At 45.1% G+C, this 15204-nt stretch overlaps 1 protein-coding gene across 1 annotated transcript in view; it reads right to left on the bottom strand.

The window, feature by feature from the left end:
- Positions 1-13851, bottom strand: part of LOC143983708 (thiol S-methyltransferase TMT1A-like) — a 41441-nt gene extending 27590 nt beyond the window's left edge. The window contains exon 1 of the mRNA XM_077483717.1: positions 13305-13851. Coding sequence (XP_077339843.1) covers positions 13305-13802 — 498 coding nt within the window. The 5' untranslated portion in view covers positions 13803-13851. The remainder of the gene's footprint in view (positions 1-13304) is intronic.
- Between the last annotated feature and the right edge of the window lie 1353 nt (positions 13852-15204).

Raw genomic sequence — 15204 nt, 5'->3', positions numbered from 1 at the left:
GAAGAAGAAGAAGAAGAACGGAAGGCGGCGGCGACGGCGGCGACGGCGGCGACAGAAGACCGGGCCACCGCCTGTAAAAGAGCTATAAGAAGGCGCGGTGGCCCGGCAGAAGAACCGAAGAGGGGGACAAGACCCCCGAAGTCGGGAGAAGAGGCCGGCGGCGAGGAAGAAAGCCGGACTCCTCCGCTAGCAAAAGAGCTACAAGAAGATAGCGGAGGAGTCCGGCGAGAAGACCCCTGAAGACGGAAGACCCCCGGAGCTGTGCAATAAAGTATTTTATCTCGTGTGTTGTGTTTTTTTTGGTACTTTTATTTTACAGGTGAATGGGTAGGGGTACATTGTACCCCATACTCATTCACATAGGGTGGGGGGCCGGTATCCGGGGGCCCCCTTATTAAAGGAGGCTCCCGGATTCCGATAAGCCCCCCGCCCGCAGACCCCGACAGCCCTTGTCCTCATCAACATGATCGCCCCCCTTTCCTGGCCGGCCGGGTAGCGTGCTCGGACAAGGGTCTGTTGTGGACTTGGGGGGACCCCCACGCCGATTTTTTTCGGCGTTGGGGTTCCCCTTTAAGTCCATACCAGGCGGCGGGGCCAGCGACGTCTCCTTCGCGGGCCCCGCCTACCTGGAGACGCGCTCGAAATGAGCGGACTTTCCTCTGCGTGTGTGGGCGAGTCCGTTCATTTCAAAAGTAGGGCGGATAGTATGGCGGACTTAGTACGCCGTATTAGTCCGCTCAAAAAGTGGTGTGTGTGGTCAAGTCCGTTCATTCGAAAGTATGACGGACTGCCTGTCGGATTGTCTGACGGACTAAGTTGGCCAGACAGTCCGCCCCGTGTGTACGCGGCTTTAGGACTTCGATTTAATTTTTTTTTCTATAACCGGATAATTTAAAAAGCCAATCCAACTAAATCTGATATTTCTGTTTTTGGAAGCACGTGAACATTAGTCACACAAGTACCTACCTGTATTTTACCTTCATTGCTAGGCTATTTACCAGTTTCCAGTGCTGTTCCACACTTCCAAACCCACAGCGTGGGTGCAGAGCAATGTAGCTATGACTAAGCACGTGTGTGAAACGAGTTTGCTGAACTTTTGAGCTGGCTGCTTGTCATGTCATGTCCTTCTTTTTAATGAATTTTCAATAAAATAATTATTTTATGCTGGAAGTGCCACCACTCTTTTCTTCATAATTCTGTTCTTTTGTCCCTGGACCAAGGCTGGCACCTGACTTGCTTTACAGCAGTGGAGACCTTATGATGTACCTGGAGCGATGCAACCCCCCTGTTGTACCATGCAGAGCAATGTTATGTTCCCTTGGTTTTTGTGCAGGGTACCCACTGTTTCCTTTAGACTTCTATTATGTCTATTATGCATTTTCTGAAAGTGCACCAATGATACAGCATGCGGGACTTTTGGTACGCTTTCAGAAAAAGTGCCAAAAACATGGGACATAATAGAAATCTAAGGGAAACTGGGGGCAACCTGCATGAAAACCATTGGAACACTGTGCTGCACCTGTGGTGCAGTTTGGAAGTGTGAAATGGGCCTAGTAACTAGCAGTTACTAAGTTAGGCAACACTGTAGACAAATTAATGTGAAAATTATTTATTTTCAAATAGATAGAGCTTTCTTTTCATTGTGATTAATGACTAAAAATAAATTAAAATGCCAGGAAAGTGTAAACACCCACAAAATTACAATTTTTGGAAAATAAGATGATCTAATCTTTCCACAATTTTCTGGAAATGAAAAACATGTGAGTATCTAAGTGTTGAAAACATGGAGCTTGGTAATGATGCAGTAGACCCAGCACATACAGGTCATACACTGGGCAAGTACATGGTGCAAGGGTTAATGTATAGGTCACATATAGTGGGAGGATAGAGATTATTATTATTATACAGGTTTTATATAGCGCCAACAGTTTGTGCAGCTCTTAACAAAATAAAGGCGGATATTACAGATACATTACAATTACTATGTAAAGGTAATCCAAAGAGGAAGGAGTTGCAGTAGTCAAGGCAAGCGATAACCAGGGAGTGAATTAGACGCTTGGTGGTGTCATTAGTTAAAAAGGGGCGTATTCTGGAAATGTTGCGGAGGGTAAGGTGGCATGATTTGCACAGGGATTGTATGTGGGCCTGAAAGGACAGTTCAGAGTCTAAGGTTACCCTTAGCACCCTGACTTGTGGGGATGGACTGATAGATGTGCCATTGATCTTGACAGAGAAGTCAGAGGAAGGGGCACATGGGGGAGGAAATATTAAGAGCTCAGTTTTAGATAGATTCAGTTTGAGGAAGTAGTTTGACATCCAGGCTGATATGTATATTAGTAAATCAGTGATGCATGAGGAGATTGATGGGGTAGAGAGATTTGGGTGTCATCAGCATATAAATGGTAGTGGAAGCCATGGGAGGCTATCAGCTGACCCAGGGAGGACGTGTAGATCGAGAATAGTAGAGGTCCAAGGACAGAACCTTGGGGGACCCCAACAGTAAGAGGAGTTGGAGAGGGGGAAGTGGAGTTGTAAGTGACACTGAAGGTACGATGAGATAGGTAAGATTCGAACTAACAGAGAGTGTAGCCATGGAGACCAAGCAAATTTAGTTTTTTGAGGAGGAGGGGGTGATCAACTGTATCAAAGGCAGCGCAAAGGTCCAAGAGTAAGTGTATGGAATATTGACCATTGGTTTTGGCTGTAGTAAGTCGTTTTAGGAGGGCAGTTTCTGTGGAGGGCTGTGGGCGTAATCCAGATTGAAGGGGATCAAGAAGGTTATTCTCAATGAGGTGGTTGCTCAGTCAGTTGTAGACTAAACGTTCAAGGAGTTTGGAGACAAAAGGGAGTAAAGAGATGGGTCTTAGGTTGTTAAGATTGGTGGGGTCTAGTGAGGCCTTTTTTGGTATAGGAGTGACTAGCGCATGTTTTAGAGGGTTGGGGAAGATGCCAGTAGAGAGTGAGAGGTTGAAGATATGCGTTAAAGAGTGTAGGATAGAGTCAGATGGTGACCGTAGTATTTGAGAAGGAACAGGGTCCAGGGGGCAGGAGGTTAGGTGGGCTTTAGAAAAAAGTATAGTGTCTTCCTCTATAGTAGCTGGGTTAAAAGAGGGAAGTGTTGATTGTGCAGGAGGACAAGGAGTGTAAAGTGAGGGAGATAGCTGTAGAATTGTCTCAATCTTATTTTTGAAGTGATTAGCAATCTCCTGGGCAGTGAGTGAGATAATGAGTGGAGGTAATGGAGGACAAAGTAGAGTGGTAAAGGTAGAAAAGAGTTGATGGGGACTGCGTGAGATGGTGTTGATGAGAGTGATAAAGTAGGTCTGTTTGGCAGTGTGGAGGCAGGAATGGTATTTTTGGAGGGCAGATTTATATTGGTTGAAATTGTGCTGTGACTTAGTCTTACGCCACAGACACTCAAGAGCACGGCTACGTTTTTTGAGGCTTATTGTCTGTCTGCCAGGGTTGTAGCGGTCGGGGCCTGATTCTGCATGTAGTGAGGGGGGTGAAGGTATCCAGGGTGGATGACAGCAAACTGTTGTGGACAGAAGTGGCCAAGTTGGGGCAGGACAAGGATGATATTTTGTCGTAGAGACAATCTGTAGCAAAAAAAAAAGAAGGCGAAGGGTTAAGATGGCAAAGGTTTCTATGGGTAATAGTTTGCTAGTTGGAAACGCCCTGCCCATTGGAATGAATGCCAGAAAAGCGAGTCTGAAGCGCCCAACACGGAAGTTTTTAACCCGTTCTTTGGGGTTAAAAGCTCCCTGCCAGCAGCTGAAAAGCGTTTTAGCGCTAAGGCGGCTGTGGGTGGCATCCACAGTGGCTCAGTGTGAAAGGGATTTAAACCTATGGGTGACGTCACCGCACAGGCATTGCAGCCATCGTCGCCGATCTCTCTTCTTCACTGAAGTTGGCCGCTGGGGAGATCATGTGACCAGACCAGAGTGCCTTTGAGTATAGTCATAAGTTATAAGTATAGTCACCTTTCCTTTACAAGGTAGTTGGTATAGTATAGGGCTTAGAATAGGGTTGGGAGCAGGTCTACATACATCACCTGGGAACTAATGAGTGATCACCTGATCTTTCTGAAACAGAGAACGGTGACTGTCAGCCACTGCTCTCCTCACTGCCCCTACGGTGCTCACTGGAGTTCTGGGCTGAGTATGCTGAAAGGCTGAGCCAGCTGCCGATCAAGCATTCGGGTGGATCCCGATAATATGGTCTTGGCTCTGTGACATCAGCTGATAGCGAGTTTTGGTCTGGCGTCCTCTGATTCTGGGTCACAGGGGAGCAATTGTAAATGCACTCCTATGACCCAGAAGAGAAATATTACCAAAAAAGCTTTGCCCATTCTTCTCTTTTAAGTAACACCAACAGGTGTTGTCTCTTCCCCAACCTCAAACTGTGGCTAAACACTGAAAGAAAAAGCAGCAGACTGATGAGGTCATCTGTCACTCTGCTCTTTCCTCCTATCATCATGCTCCTTGCACTGTAACACAATTGATTGGCTCCTTGTGGTGCTTCTCTTTTTTCCAGTCTGAGCTCTGCTGTACATGGCTCCTATCAAGTAAATTTTTCAGGGGCAATTACCATGTCTTTGCATTGGGACTGCCTTGCCCAGTGCAAATGCAAATGGTGTAAATGAGCCTCTAATCCTGCTGAGTCAAATCTAGAGTTCTCAAGTCAACAGGGAATATAATGCCGCGTACACACGGGCGGACTGTATGGCGTACTTAGTCCGTCGAAACACATTTCAGCGGACAATCTGCTCGTGTGTGGGCTTCAGCGGACTTTTTCAGCGTGCAGTCCGGTGTACTAAGAATTTCGGATTTTTCGAAATTCTGTCCGTCGTACTTTGGTTTCAGCGGACAATCCGCTCGTCAGTATGCTAGTTTGACAGACTAAGAATGGCGCATGCCCAGAAAGGATTTACACGGCGGAAGGGTGCTTTGCTGTGTATTGGACTTCCTATTTCTAGTCCCGTCGTACGTGCTGTACACGTCATCGCGCAAGCTTTCGACGGACTGTTTGTGCATCCGTGTGTGGTCAAGTCCGTTCAGTCGAAAGTACGACGGACTGTCCGTCGGATTGTATGACGAACTAAGTACGCCATACAGTCCGCCCGTGTGTACGCGGCATAAGCTTTTCTTATTGCAGAGCTATATGTCTGACTCAACAACAGGGGGCAAGGCAGATCTCTGCAGAGAGACTACTGCTTCCATCCAGAGAACCATGGTCCTTCTTTGCAGTGTGTTGGTAGTAGACAGGCTTTTCTACTCAGTTGGCAGAGTAGTGGAAACTTAAGACTTCGTGGGCCTTTTTCTTTCATGCACCTATTGTGCATTTAGCTGGGTTTTACCATTTTCAGCAGTGTGTTGCTTTATAAGTAGAACGTATCAATAAATATTTATTTATTAGGCATAAACAGGTATCTTACTCTAGACAGGCGCTAAAGAGTTAAAGCCGTCTGTCATAAAGCCAACTAGGATAAAGGTTGTACAATTATAAAAGCTAACAGTCCTGAGTCTTTTGATCTTAGTTGTCAGCAAAGATTCTTTCTACAGCTATACTTAGTCTCAAAGACAGCAACTTTTAATTGGCGTGCGTCAATTGTGTTTGTTCGTACAGTTAGGCAGCTGGGCAGAGAGTATAGTGCATGCAGTACGTGCATATGTAAAATATCATGTATCTTTGAAGGTTAGCCAGAGGAATGTTACTGTGAGACCTGTCCATCATGTGAGAAAACTCTGCATTGCCATTTTTTATGAAAGGAAGGACTCAGTGGTGTCTGTTCACTGTGGGATTCAACACAAGCCTCTGGAAATACTCTGGATGCCACCAGAGGCATATCTACTGAAAATGGCGCCTATGGCAAGCACTGTCAATACAAAAAAAAAACAGCTAACAAAACTACAAGTCAAGCTCTTTAATCCTTCAGTTAACAAATTATGGATTGTCACTACATTAAGTGCCCAAGTGCCCAATGGCTCAGTCCTCCCCTGCTCATTAAACAGTCCACATTCCGTGAAAGTTCATGTCCTGCAAAGTTTTCAGTACATGAACTGTCACTGAATGTGGACTGTTTAATGAACTTGTTGTACAAATCACTTTATTACACTTTATTTATAAAATATCTATTTATTTAATCCATATTGAGCACTATATTTGACTGGCTGCTTCTGCTTGGCACACACACACACACAATCGCACATGATGATAACTTTTAGGTTATCATCATGTGTGATTGTGTGTGTGCCAGGCCCAAGCAGAAGCAAGCAGCCAATCAAATATAGTGCTCAATATGGATTCAATAAATATGCATAGCCATAGATATCATAAATAAAGTGTAATAAAGTGATTTGTGCAGTGCAACAGCAGGTACTACTTTTAAGTAGAGACTGTGATTGCGAATACAGGAGATGACCAGACTGCGAATGAGACTACAGGAGATGACCAGACTGCGAATGAGACTACAGGAGATGACCAGACTGCGAATGCGACTACAGGAGATGACCAGACTGCGAATGAGACTACAGGAGATGACCAGACTGCGGATGCAACTACAGGAGATGACCAGACTGCGGATGAGACTACAGGAGATGACCAGACTGCGGATGCAACTACAGGAGATGACCAGACTGCGGATGCAACTACAGGAGATGACCAGACTGCGAATGAGACTACAGGAGATGACCAGACTGCGGATGCAACTACAGGAGATGACCAGACTGCGAATGAGACTACAGGAGATGACCAGACTGCGGATGCAACTACAGGAGATGACCAGACTGCGGATGCGACTACAGGAGATGACCAGACTGCGGATGCGACTACAGGAGATGACCAGACTGCGGATGCGACTACAGGAGATGACCAGACTGCGGATGCGACTACAGGAGATGACCAGACTGCGATTGCGACTACAGGACAATTTTGTCTTGTATTTCTATTTTAAATGGAATGGATTGTTTTAACCTGTAAGGGTTAAAGTGGTTGTAAACCCTCCTTCCTTACTTTTACCTATAGGTAATCCTAGAATAACACTTACCTATAGGTAGTGGAAATATCTCCTAAATGTGCGCTGTTTAGGAGATATTTCACTTGTAATACGTAGATGATGTAATCAGCGCATGTGCCAGAGCCAGATTCCATAGCCCCAGTATGCAGAGGGGTGAAGATGGACGCCGCCTGCACAGGGGACAGTGCGGGATTAGTTTGCAGGTAAGTGTCACATAATGGGCTAGTATGCGATGCATACTAGCCCATTATGCTTTTAATTTGCAGGGTTTGCAGGGAACAAAAGAGGAAGTAAAACCCATTAAGGTTTACCTCCTCTTTAAAGCGGTTCTCCACCCTAAAGTGGAAGTTCCGCTCATCTGATCCCTCCCCCCCTCCGGTGCCACAATCGGCACCTTTCAGGGGGGAGGGGGGTGCAGTTACCTGGATAATCCAGGTATCTGCACCCACTTCCGGGACAGGCCGCCGCAGACGCCCCGCCCCCCCGTTGTGTTCTGGGAAACACACAGTTCCCAAGACACAGCGGGGACCGGCAGAGACTGCACAGCGCGACTAGCGCATGCGCAGTAGGGAACCGGGCAGTGAAGCTGCAACGCTTCACTTCCCGATTCCCTGACAGAGGATGGCGGCGGGGGCAGCAGAGAGACGAGCGGCTCGTCATCTGCCGCCGACATTGCTGGACCCTGGGACAGGTAAGTGTCAATTTATTAAAAGTCACCAGCTGCAATGTTTGTAGCTGCTGGCTTTTAATATTTTTTTTTAAGGTGCAGAACCGCTTTAAGGGTTCACATATACCGTATATACTCGAGTATAGGCCGACCCGAATATAAGCCGAGGCCCCCAATTTACCCCCAAAAAAACTGGCAAACTTATTGACTCGTGTATAAGCCGAGGGTAAGACATGCCTGTCCATCCCTGTGTGTGTGTCCGTCCATCCCTGTGTGTCCGTCCATCCCTGTGTGTCCGTCCATCCCTGTGTGTCCGTCCATCCATCCCTGTGTGTGTGTGTGTCCATCCATCCATCCATCCCTGTGTGTGTGTGTCTCCATCCATCCATCCATCCATCCCTGTGTGTGTGTGTCTCCATCCATCCATCCATCCCTGTGTGTGTGTGTCTCCATCCATCCATCCATCCATCCCTGTGTGTGTGTGTCTCCATCCATCCATCCCTGTGTGTGTGTGTATCCATCCGTGTGTGTGTGTGTGTGTGTGTGTGTGTGTGTGTGTGTGTGTGTGTGTGTGTGTCCAGCCTACCTGTGTCCCGAGCCTTTGTCCCGAGCCTCCGTCCCGTGCCTTGCCTCCTTGCCTCCGTGCCTCGCCGCCGTGCCTTGCCTCCGTCCCGTCCCGTCCCGTGCCGTGCCTTGCCTTGCCTCCGTCCCGTGCCCTCTTCGTCGGCGCCTCGGCGGCCATTGTAAAATTCAAAAGCTGCGCCGCCGCCTTCGCCTGTGATAGGCGGAACACTGAATTTCCCAGCAGCCTGTGTTCCGCCTATCACGTACATCGTATCATCCTCGTCCGTAGTACGAGGATGATACGATGTCCGTGATAGGCGGAACACAGGCTGCTGGGAAATTCAGTGTTCCGCCTATCACAGGCGAAGGCGGAGCCGGAGGCGCGGCTTTTGAATGTTAGAATGGCCGCTGTCTGTCTGCTCGACACGCTGATCGAGCGGGCAGACAGCGATGACTCGAGTATAAGCCGAGGGGGGCACTTTCAGCCTCAAAAAAGAGGCTGAAAATCTCGGCTTATACTCGAGTATATACGGTACTTTAGTTTTAACATGTAAGCCTCGGTTCACACAGGGGGCGATGCGAGGCGACACGACTTGCCTCGCCGCGACCTGCCGCGACCTCAGCGGCGACTTGCAAATGACTTCTGTATAGAAGTCAATGCAAGTCGCCCCGAGGTCGCCCAAAAGTAGTACAGGAACCTTTTTTCTGAGTCGGAGCGACTCGAGTCGCTCCTCTCAGAACGGTTCCATTGTACAGAACGGGGGCGACTTGTCAGGTCGCGGCACGGCAAGTCGTGTCGCCTCGTGTCGCCCCCTGTGTGAACCGGCCCTAAGGGTTCACATTTATTTTAAGTCTAATTAGATTTGAAAAATGTAGTCACATGGCAAAAATAAAGATACTTGTTGTTAAAAGGATTGTTAATGGAGCCTATAGCCTCTTATGGAAATCTAAGCAGCGTAAGTCTGATTTTGTTCTATTTGGATTGTCACAGTGACACATCAAGAGGGATATATATATAACTGGGAGCCTAAAGGCCACTCTGGATTGCAAGTAAGCTGCAAACATGCACTCTCATCTTGTTAAACGATGCTCATCCTATCTATGGATGCACATTATTCTGTTGGATATTTGTTTGTTAACCCCCCCCCCCTTCTTTTTTTTTATAGCTTGTTTCATTTTTGTGGCATCCCAAGTTTGTATTGGTAATGTTCTGGACCCCTACTAATGTGGCTCCTAAGTTTGTCAACCTAGGTACAATAATGCCGCGTACACATGACCGGACGTTTCGACAGAAAATGTCTGACACAATAATTTCATCGGATATTCCGATCGTGTGTGAGCTTCAGACTTTTTCCTTTCAAAAAATTCTGACGGACCTAGAAATAGAACATGTTTTAAATCTTTCTGACAGAATCAATTTCTATTGGGAAAGCCGTTCGTCTGTATGCTGACTAAAAATGACACAAGGGCAGCTATTGGCTACTGGCTATTGAACTTCCTTTTTCTAGTCCCGTCGTACGTGTTGTACGTCACCACGTTCTAAACTTTCAAACTATCAAACTTTGTTGTGATTGTGTGTGGGCAAGTCCGTTTCGTCGAAACTCTGTCAGAACTCCGTAAAAAAAAAAACGGCAGCGTTTATTCTAACGTAAAAAAACGGTCGTGTGTACGCAGCATTAGAATCATTTTTGGGGTTGCAACTCACAAAATGCACACAGTGAAGTTGGAATTTGCTGTATGACTTCAAAGTGCCTGATGAGGTTTAGTGCAATAACACAAATCTTTTTTGTCTATTTAATCTATTTTGACATTGGTTTGCAACAAAGCCATGCCAACAACACAGCTAAATTTGACCTTTCATTTATAGCACAGCATGACCTGACCATATTCAGCACAGATTGTTCTGTATCAGTAATACTAGAACAATGTTCCCTGTTTTTGCTACTCTAAATGTAAAACAAATGAAAGGCTATCTGTAATCCTACCTGTTGTATGTCCACGTTCACAGCTGTGTGCAGTGTGATAATTAAACTGGCCATACTCAGGTAGAATTTGGTTTTGAAAAATTGCAATTTTGAGAGAACTCAGTCACTCCCCATGGGCCTCCTAGCCACCTGATGCGGTTAAGCATCTGTCCCACCCTTTCATTTTCCTTATGCCCCGTACACACGATACGAAAATCGTACGGAAAATACCGCTTTCGATGCGATCGTACGATAATCGGATCGTTAGTACAGAGCTTTCGAGAGCCGATTCGAACAGTACATCCGATATTATTCTATCGGACGTGCACGGAAATTTTTTTCGTACGATGCTAGATCGTACGATTTTCGTGTAATCAGTACAGCTATCGTTCGAAAATGCAATACAAATGCATTACAACACATGACATCACGTACGAATTTTTTTTATGTCGTGCGGGAATTTTCGTGACTTTAGTAAACTCATCAGATTCGATCTGAGATTAGCATGCAATAAAAAACGGACGTTCATTCGTCCGATAATCTCATCGTGTGTATGGGGCATTAGTGTTATGGGACAGGCTCAATAAATCTCATCATCTTTAATTAGCCCATAGCCCCTTTGCTCCTATCTTGTTTAACCCATTGTTCAACCCGGGTCTCACCCTCTGCATTCTTCAAATGCTGGACAAATAAGGGATTTCAGCGCATAGCAGACTTCTGTGTGTGTGCGTGTGTGTGTGCGTGTGTGTGTGTGTGTATGTGGGGGGGTTCTTTTGCTCCAATTATTACGGGAAAGACACTAACTTCCTGAAACGGAGGTCTATCATTATACACAACTGCTTAATTTCTTACAGTCAATACAATGACTGTGAGATATTGCTAGACAGACCGCTTTTGAAAATGTATGTGTAATATACAACATGACTTTATATCCACAATTTACTCCATGCTATTGTCATCTTCTTCTAAACAACGTTATATGATAAAATGGGAACAGGACTTGCAAGTGAAGTTGGATCTTGAGGATTGGCACAATCCAGTGAGCAACGCATCCAGAACATATATTACCACCTCACTTATAGAGGCAAATCCCAAAGTGCTGCTTATATGGTACATGGTCCCAATGAGACTGGCCTCCTATAGCCTGAGAGCCTCCCCATGCTGTTTTAGAAGCTGCTCCCAAGATGGTTCATTCCTCCATATTTGGTGGCAGTGCCCAAAAGTTTGTAGATTCTGGATAGGGGATACAATTTTGTCTACTCGTTAATCGGCACAGACCTTAAAAAGGATCCACAAGAGGTCCCACTGGGATGCCCTGTTTTAGAAGCTTTGCGGTGCGTGTGGAAATTGACCTCCTTTGTCTTTTTGGTGACCTGCATTGCGAAGCTAAGTCGTGAAGGTCCACTGTGATACCGTTTGACCTGTTTGAGACCAAGCTATCCTGGATAAAGATCAACAAGAAACTATCAGCCATCCTCAATGATAAAATTCCACGGTTTGAAAAGATTTGGGAACCTTGGCTTAACTACCTGATAGGGCACTTGTAGAGTTTGAAGGCACTTCTGGAGTCTAAGCTTGGAGTATCATCATCACACCAAACACCTTACTTACCCTTTACTTTTTCCTTTTTCCTTTCTTTTTCTTCTTCCTTGACTGCACCCCCAGACTGGTTAAATGGAGCCTGGGAATTATTCTATGGGGGGTTAGGTGTAAAAGGCCTATTCTCAGGCCTCTTCCTGTTTTGAATGTTATCATTGGTTGATCCTGATGGATAATCAGTCCCTCTATTAGACATTTGTATTTGTTTAATATGCACTATCTGTATTTTACCAATAAAATTATTGGAAACGAAACATTGCAATTTTGGAAAGTTTGATTTTCTAATAGGTAATGGGGTTGAATCAAAGCTAATTTTTGACTGTACTGACTGAGGATAAAAACTGAAGGAGCAGGGTGGAAAAATGTTCCCAAACTAATGAAATTCAAACAGTGTATGTGTTTTTTTTGTTAAGGAAATACTTTTCTTTCCAAAATCAAATGTTAAAAGCAAACAGAAATTTGAAGTACTTTCTAATGGTCTCTGGTGACAGCATTGAATGTGCTGATGAAATGTTTCATACAGATGTACATATGAAAATCTACCAGTGTATGGCCAGCTAAAGAGAAAGCCGCTCCAGGTGAGCACATTAGCCATCCATCCACAGCATAGCTAGGGTCTACATAAAGGAAGGTGCTAGCACGGTTCATCTACAGATACACAATCAAAAGAAACCCGGAATTCTCTGCAACACTTCATCTTTATTGATCCTTCATGCAAAAGACATTACAGACAGTGTGGGGTAGAGTAAAAGTTGACGCGTTTGCCGCTGTGACTATCACTTACACATAAACTCAAGGTGGAACAGGTCAACTTTTACTGTACCCCGCCGTTGTCATTTGCATGAAGGATCAAAGATAGGTGAAGTGTTGCAGCGAATTACTGATTTCTTTTGATTGTGTATCTTAAGAAACATAGAAAAGTGACAGCAGAAAAAGACTGAATAATCCATCGAGTCTGCCCATTTTTTTATTGTTTTGTTTTCCCCCGTTAACTTTATTGTTGCAATATAGATCTATGTTTGTCCCAAGCATGTTTGAAGCCATTTACTGTTGACTGTCTTGCTACCTCTGCTGGTAGTCTATTCCAAGCATCAACTACCCTTTCAGTAAAATAATACTTTCTAAGATTAGTTTTGAACTTTCCTAAAGTTAGTTTGAGGTCATGTCCCAGTGTTCTTGATTTTGTTTTCATATTGAAAAAAACTGCCCTACTGAACCTTATTCACCCCCTTGATGTATTTAAAGGTTTCCTCCAGACTATACTTAAGGCTGTGCTCTACACGTACACGTAAGCAAGTGAACTTTGTTACTGCTATGATTTTGTGTACCTGTTAAACACATTTACTGTAGAAGTAGAGCTTAAACATTTACTGGGGAATCCACTTGTCTGAGATCAAAAACATGCAAGTCCTCATGTGAGGATAAAATACAAAAATAAAAACTAAAGCAAAAGTGGGTGTGTTGCCTGGAATTTAATAATAAAAAAACTTACCGGCCTAAGGACCCTCTGCACCTCCTTCAGTACTGCTGGTGTGCTTGGCACAGAACAAGCCAGCAGGGTACATACAACTACATCCATAGAGGCATCAGCCACTGGCGTCATGTTGTCTGCTGATGCAACTAGAAACTCATCATATTTTAGGTGGTCATTCTCTGCTTGACTTTTGCTGAGGAATGTTTGGAAGTTTGGGTTAAGATCCAGACAGGTCACCCTGCATCCGTCGGGGTAGAATTTAAAGTTGGCACCTGTGCCACAACCAACATCTAGAAGCTTGAGGTTTTTAGATGAGCCTGCAAAATCAGATAGGTTGCTGAATAAACTCCTTTTCTGTTCTTCCATTGCCTTGTTGTATGATACAGTGAATTTGGATAAAAACAAGGGAAAGATTTTCTTTACTACCAAACCCCAGATTCCAAGATATTGAAGAATATGGAGAGGCAGCACTATAACAGCCAATATGAGCTGTAAAAAACAAATGATTGCAGACATGTTTGGGAGCTCAAGTGCTGCAGCAGGCAGTGAATAGATATCAGGCTGAGTAATCCTAGATATGTGGAAATAGATCCTCCCCTCTGAGTTAGAGAAAGGGAGGTGTGGAGTGATTTAAAATGCTGACACCGTAGAAAGCTTTATTCAGTATTCACATAAATGTAACATTTGGCAGGGTTTGTTACAGTGATTTGTTAACATGCTATTGGTCAGTTTGAATGTAACACTTGCATGCATGGCAATGCTAATAAGCTATGCTTCCAATCCACATTGAGAGGGCCTGATTTAATAAAGCTGAACTCCAAGAAACTGGAAAATCCTTCCCTGCAGTGGGGCTGCAAACATACTGCAGGGGTTAATTGCGCCTTTTGCTCTAGGGGATATAGAAAAGATTTACTTACCTGATCCTCCACTCCCCCAAAGTGTTTTTCCCCTAGGCCCCAGAGTTTTAAGGTCCAGACGTCATCAAGACTAATGCAGGGTGCCATCTTCTTTTTTATTTCTTCATCAAGCCAGTGGTGCACAAAAAACAAACAGCAGAGTGAGCCAAAAAAGGGCATGTGAACACATGTGGATGGGGCTAATTGACTGGTACCCAAGGTAAAGAAAGGCACACAGAGACCGAGACAGGTGGCACAGTTATTATTTTGGAAAAGTAGCAGTAACAAATAACACATAGAAGGCATTGGTTTTTAGGAGTGAAATCATATGAATGGCATCTTTCATTTGTTTTGTGTGATTTGTCATTTTAGCCAAGCGTTCTAAAATTGCAGCAATTCTGCCAGTGATTCAAAATGCCCAGGTCTGAATACAGCCTAGAAAATACAAGCCTTTAGCCGCGTACACACGAGCGGACTGTATGGCCAACTTAGTCCGTCAGACAATCCGACGGACAGTCCGTCATACTTTCCACTGAACGGACTTGACCACACACGGATAGCCAAACAGTCCGCCGAAAGCTTGCGCGATGACGTACAGCGCGTACGACGGGACTAGAAATAGGAAGTCCAAGACACAGCAAAGCACCCTTTGGGCTCCTTCTGCTGACTTTGCGTTAGTAGAAGTTTGGTTAGAGACGATTCGCACTTTTCAGACTTCAGCTTAATTTGTCCGTTTTCTGCGGCGCAGTCTATCTGTGAGGTTTGTATCTGTCTTTCGGTACGCGTGGATCAGTTGGTACCTGTTGTTAGGCGCTTCTGGTCCGCTCGTTTCTGGGTTTCAGGTCGTTCTTCATAGGTCTGGCTGTTCTTCAGTGCGTTCAGTTGAGCTTGTTTGTCCAGCCGACCGTTTCAAAGCCATGGAGAGTGGACGTACTCGGGAACGAGTTCGTGCTATATTGGGGCTTGGTGTTGGGGTTAATACTTTGACCCGAGCCCAGTCTGTGAACAGGGTGAGGAGGAGT

The sequence above is a fragment of the Lithobates pipiens genome, unplaced genomic scaffold (assembly GCF_037356315.1).
Source record: "Lithobates pipiens isolate NorthernLeopardFrog02 unplaced genomic scaffold, aLitPip1_a1.2 Scaffold_16, whole genome shotgun sequence".
NCBI classification, from domain to species: domain Eukaryota; kingdom Metazoa; phylum Chordata; class Amphibia; order Anura; family Ranidae; genus Lithobates; species Lithobates pipiens.
The sequence above is the reverse complement of the archived record's forward strand: the minus strand, read 5'-3'. Positions and strand labels throughout refer to the sequence as shown.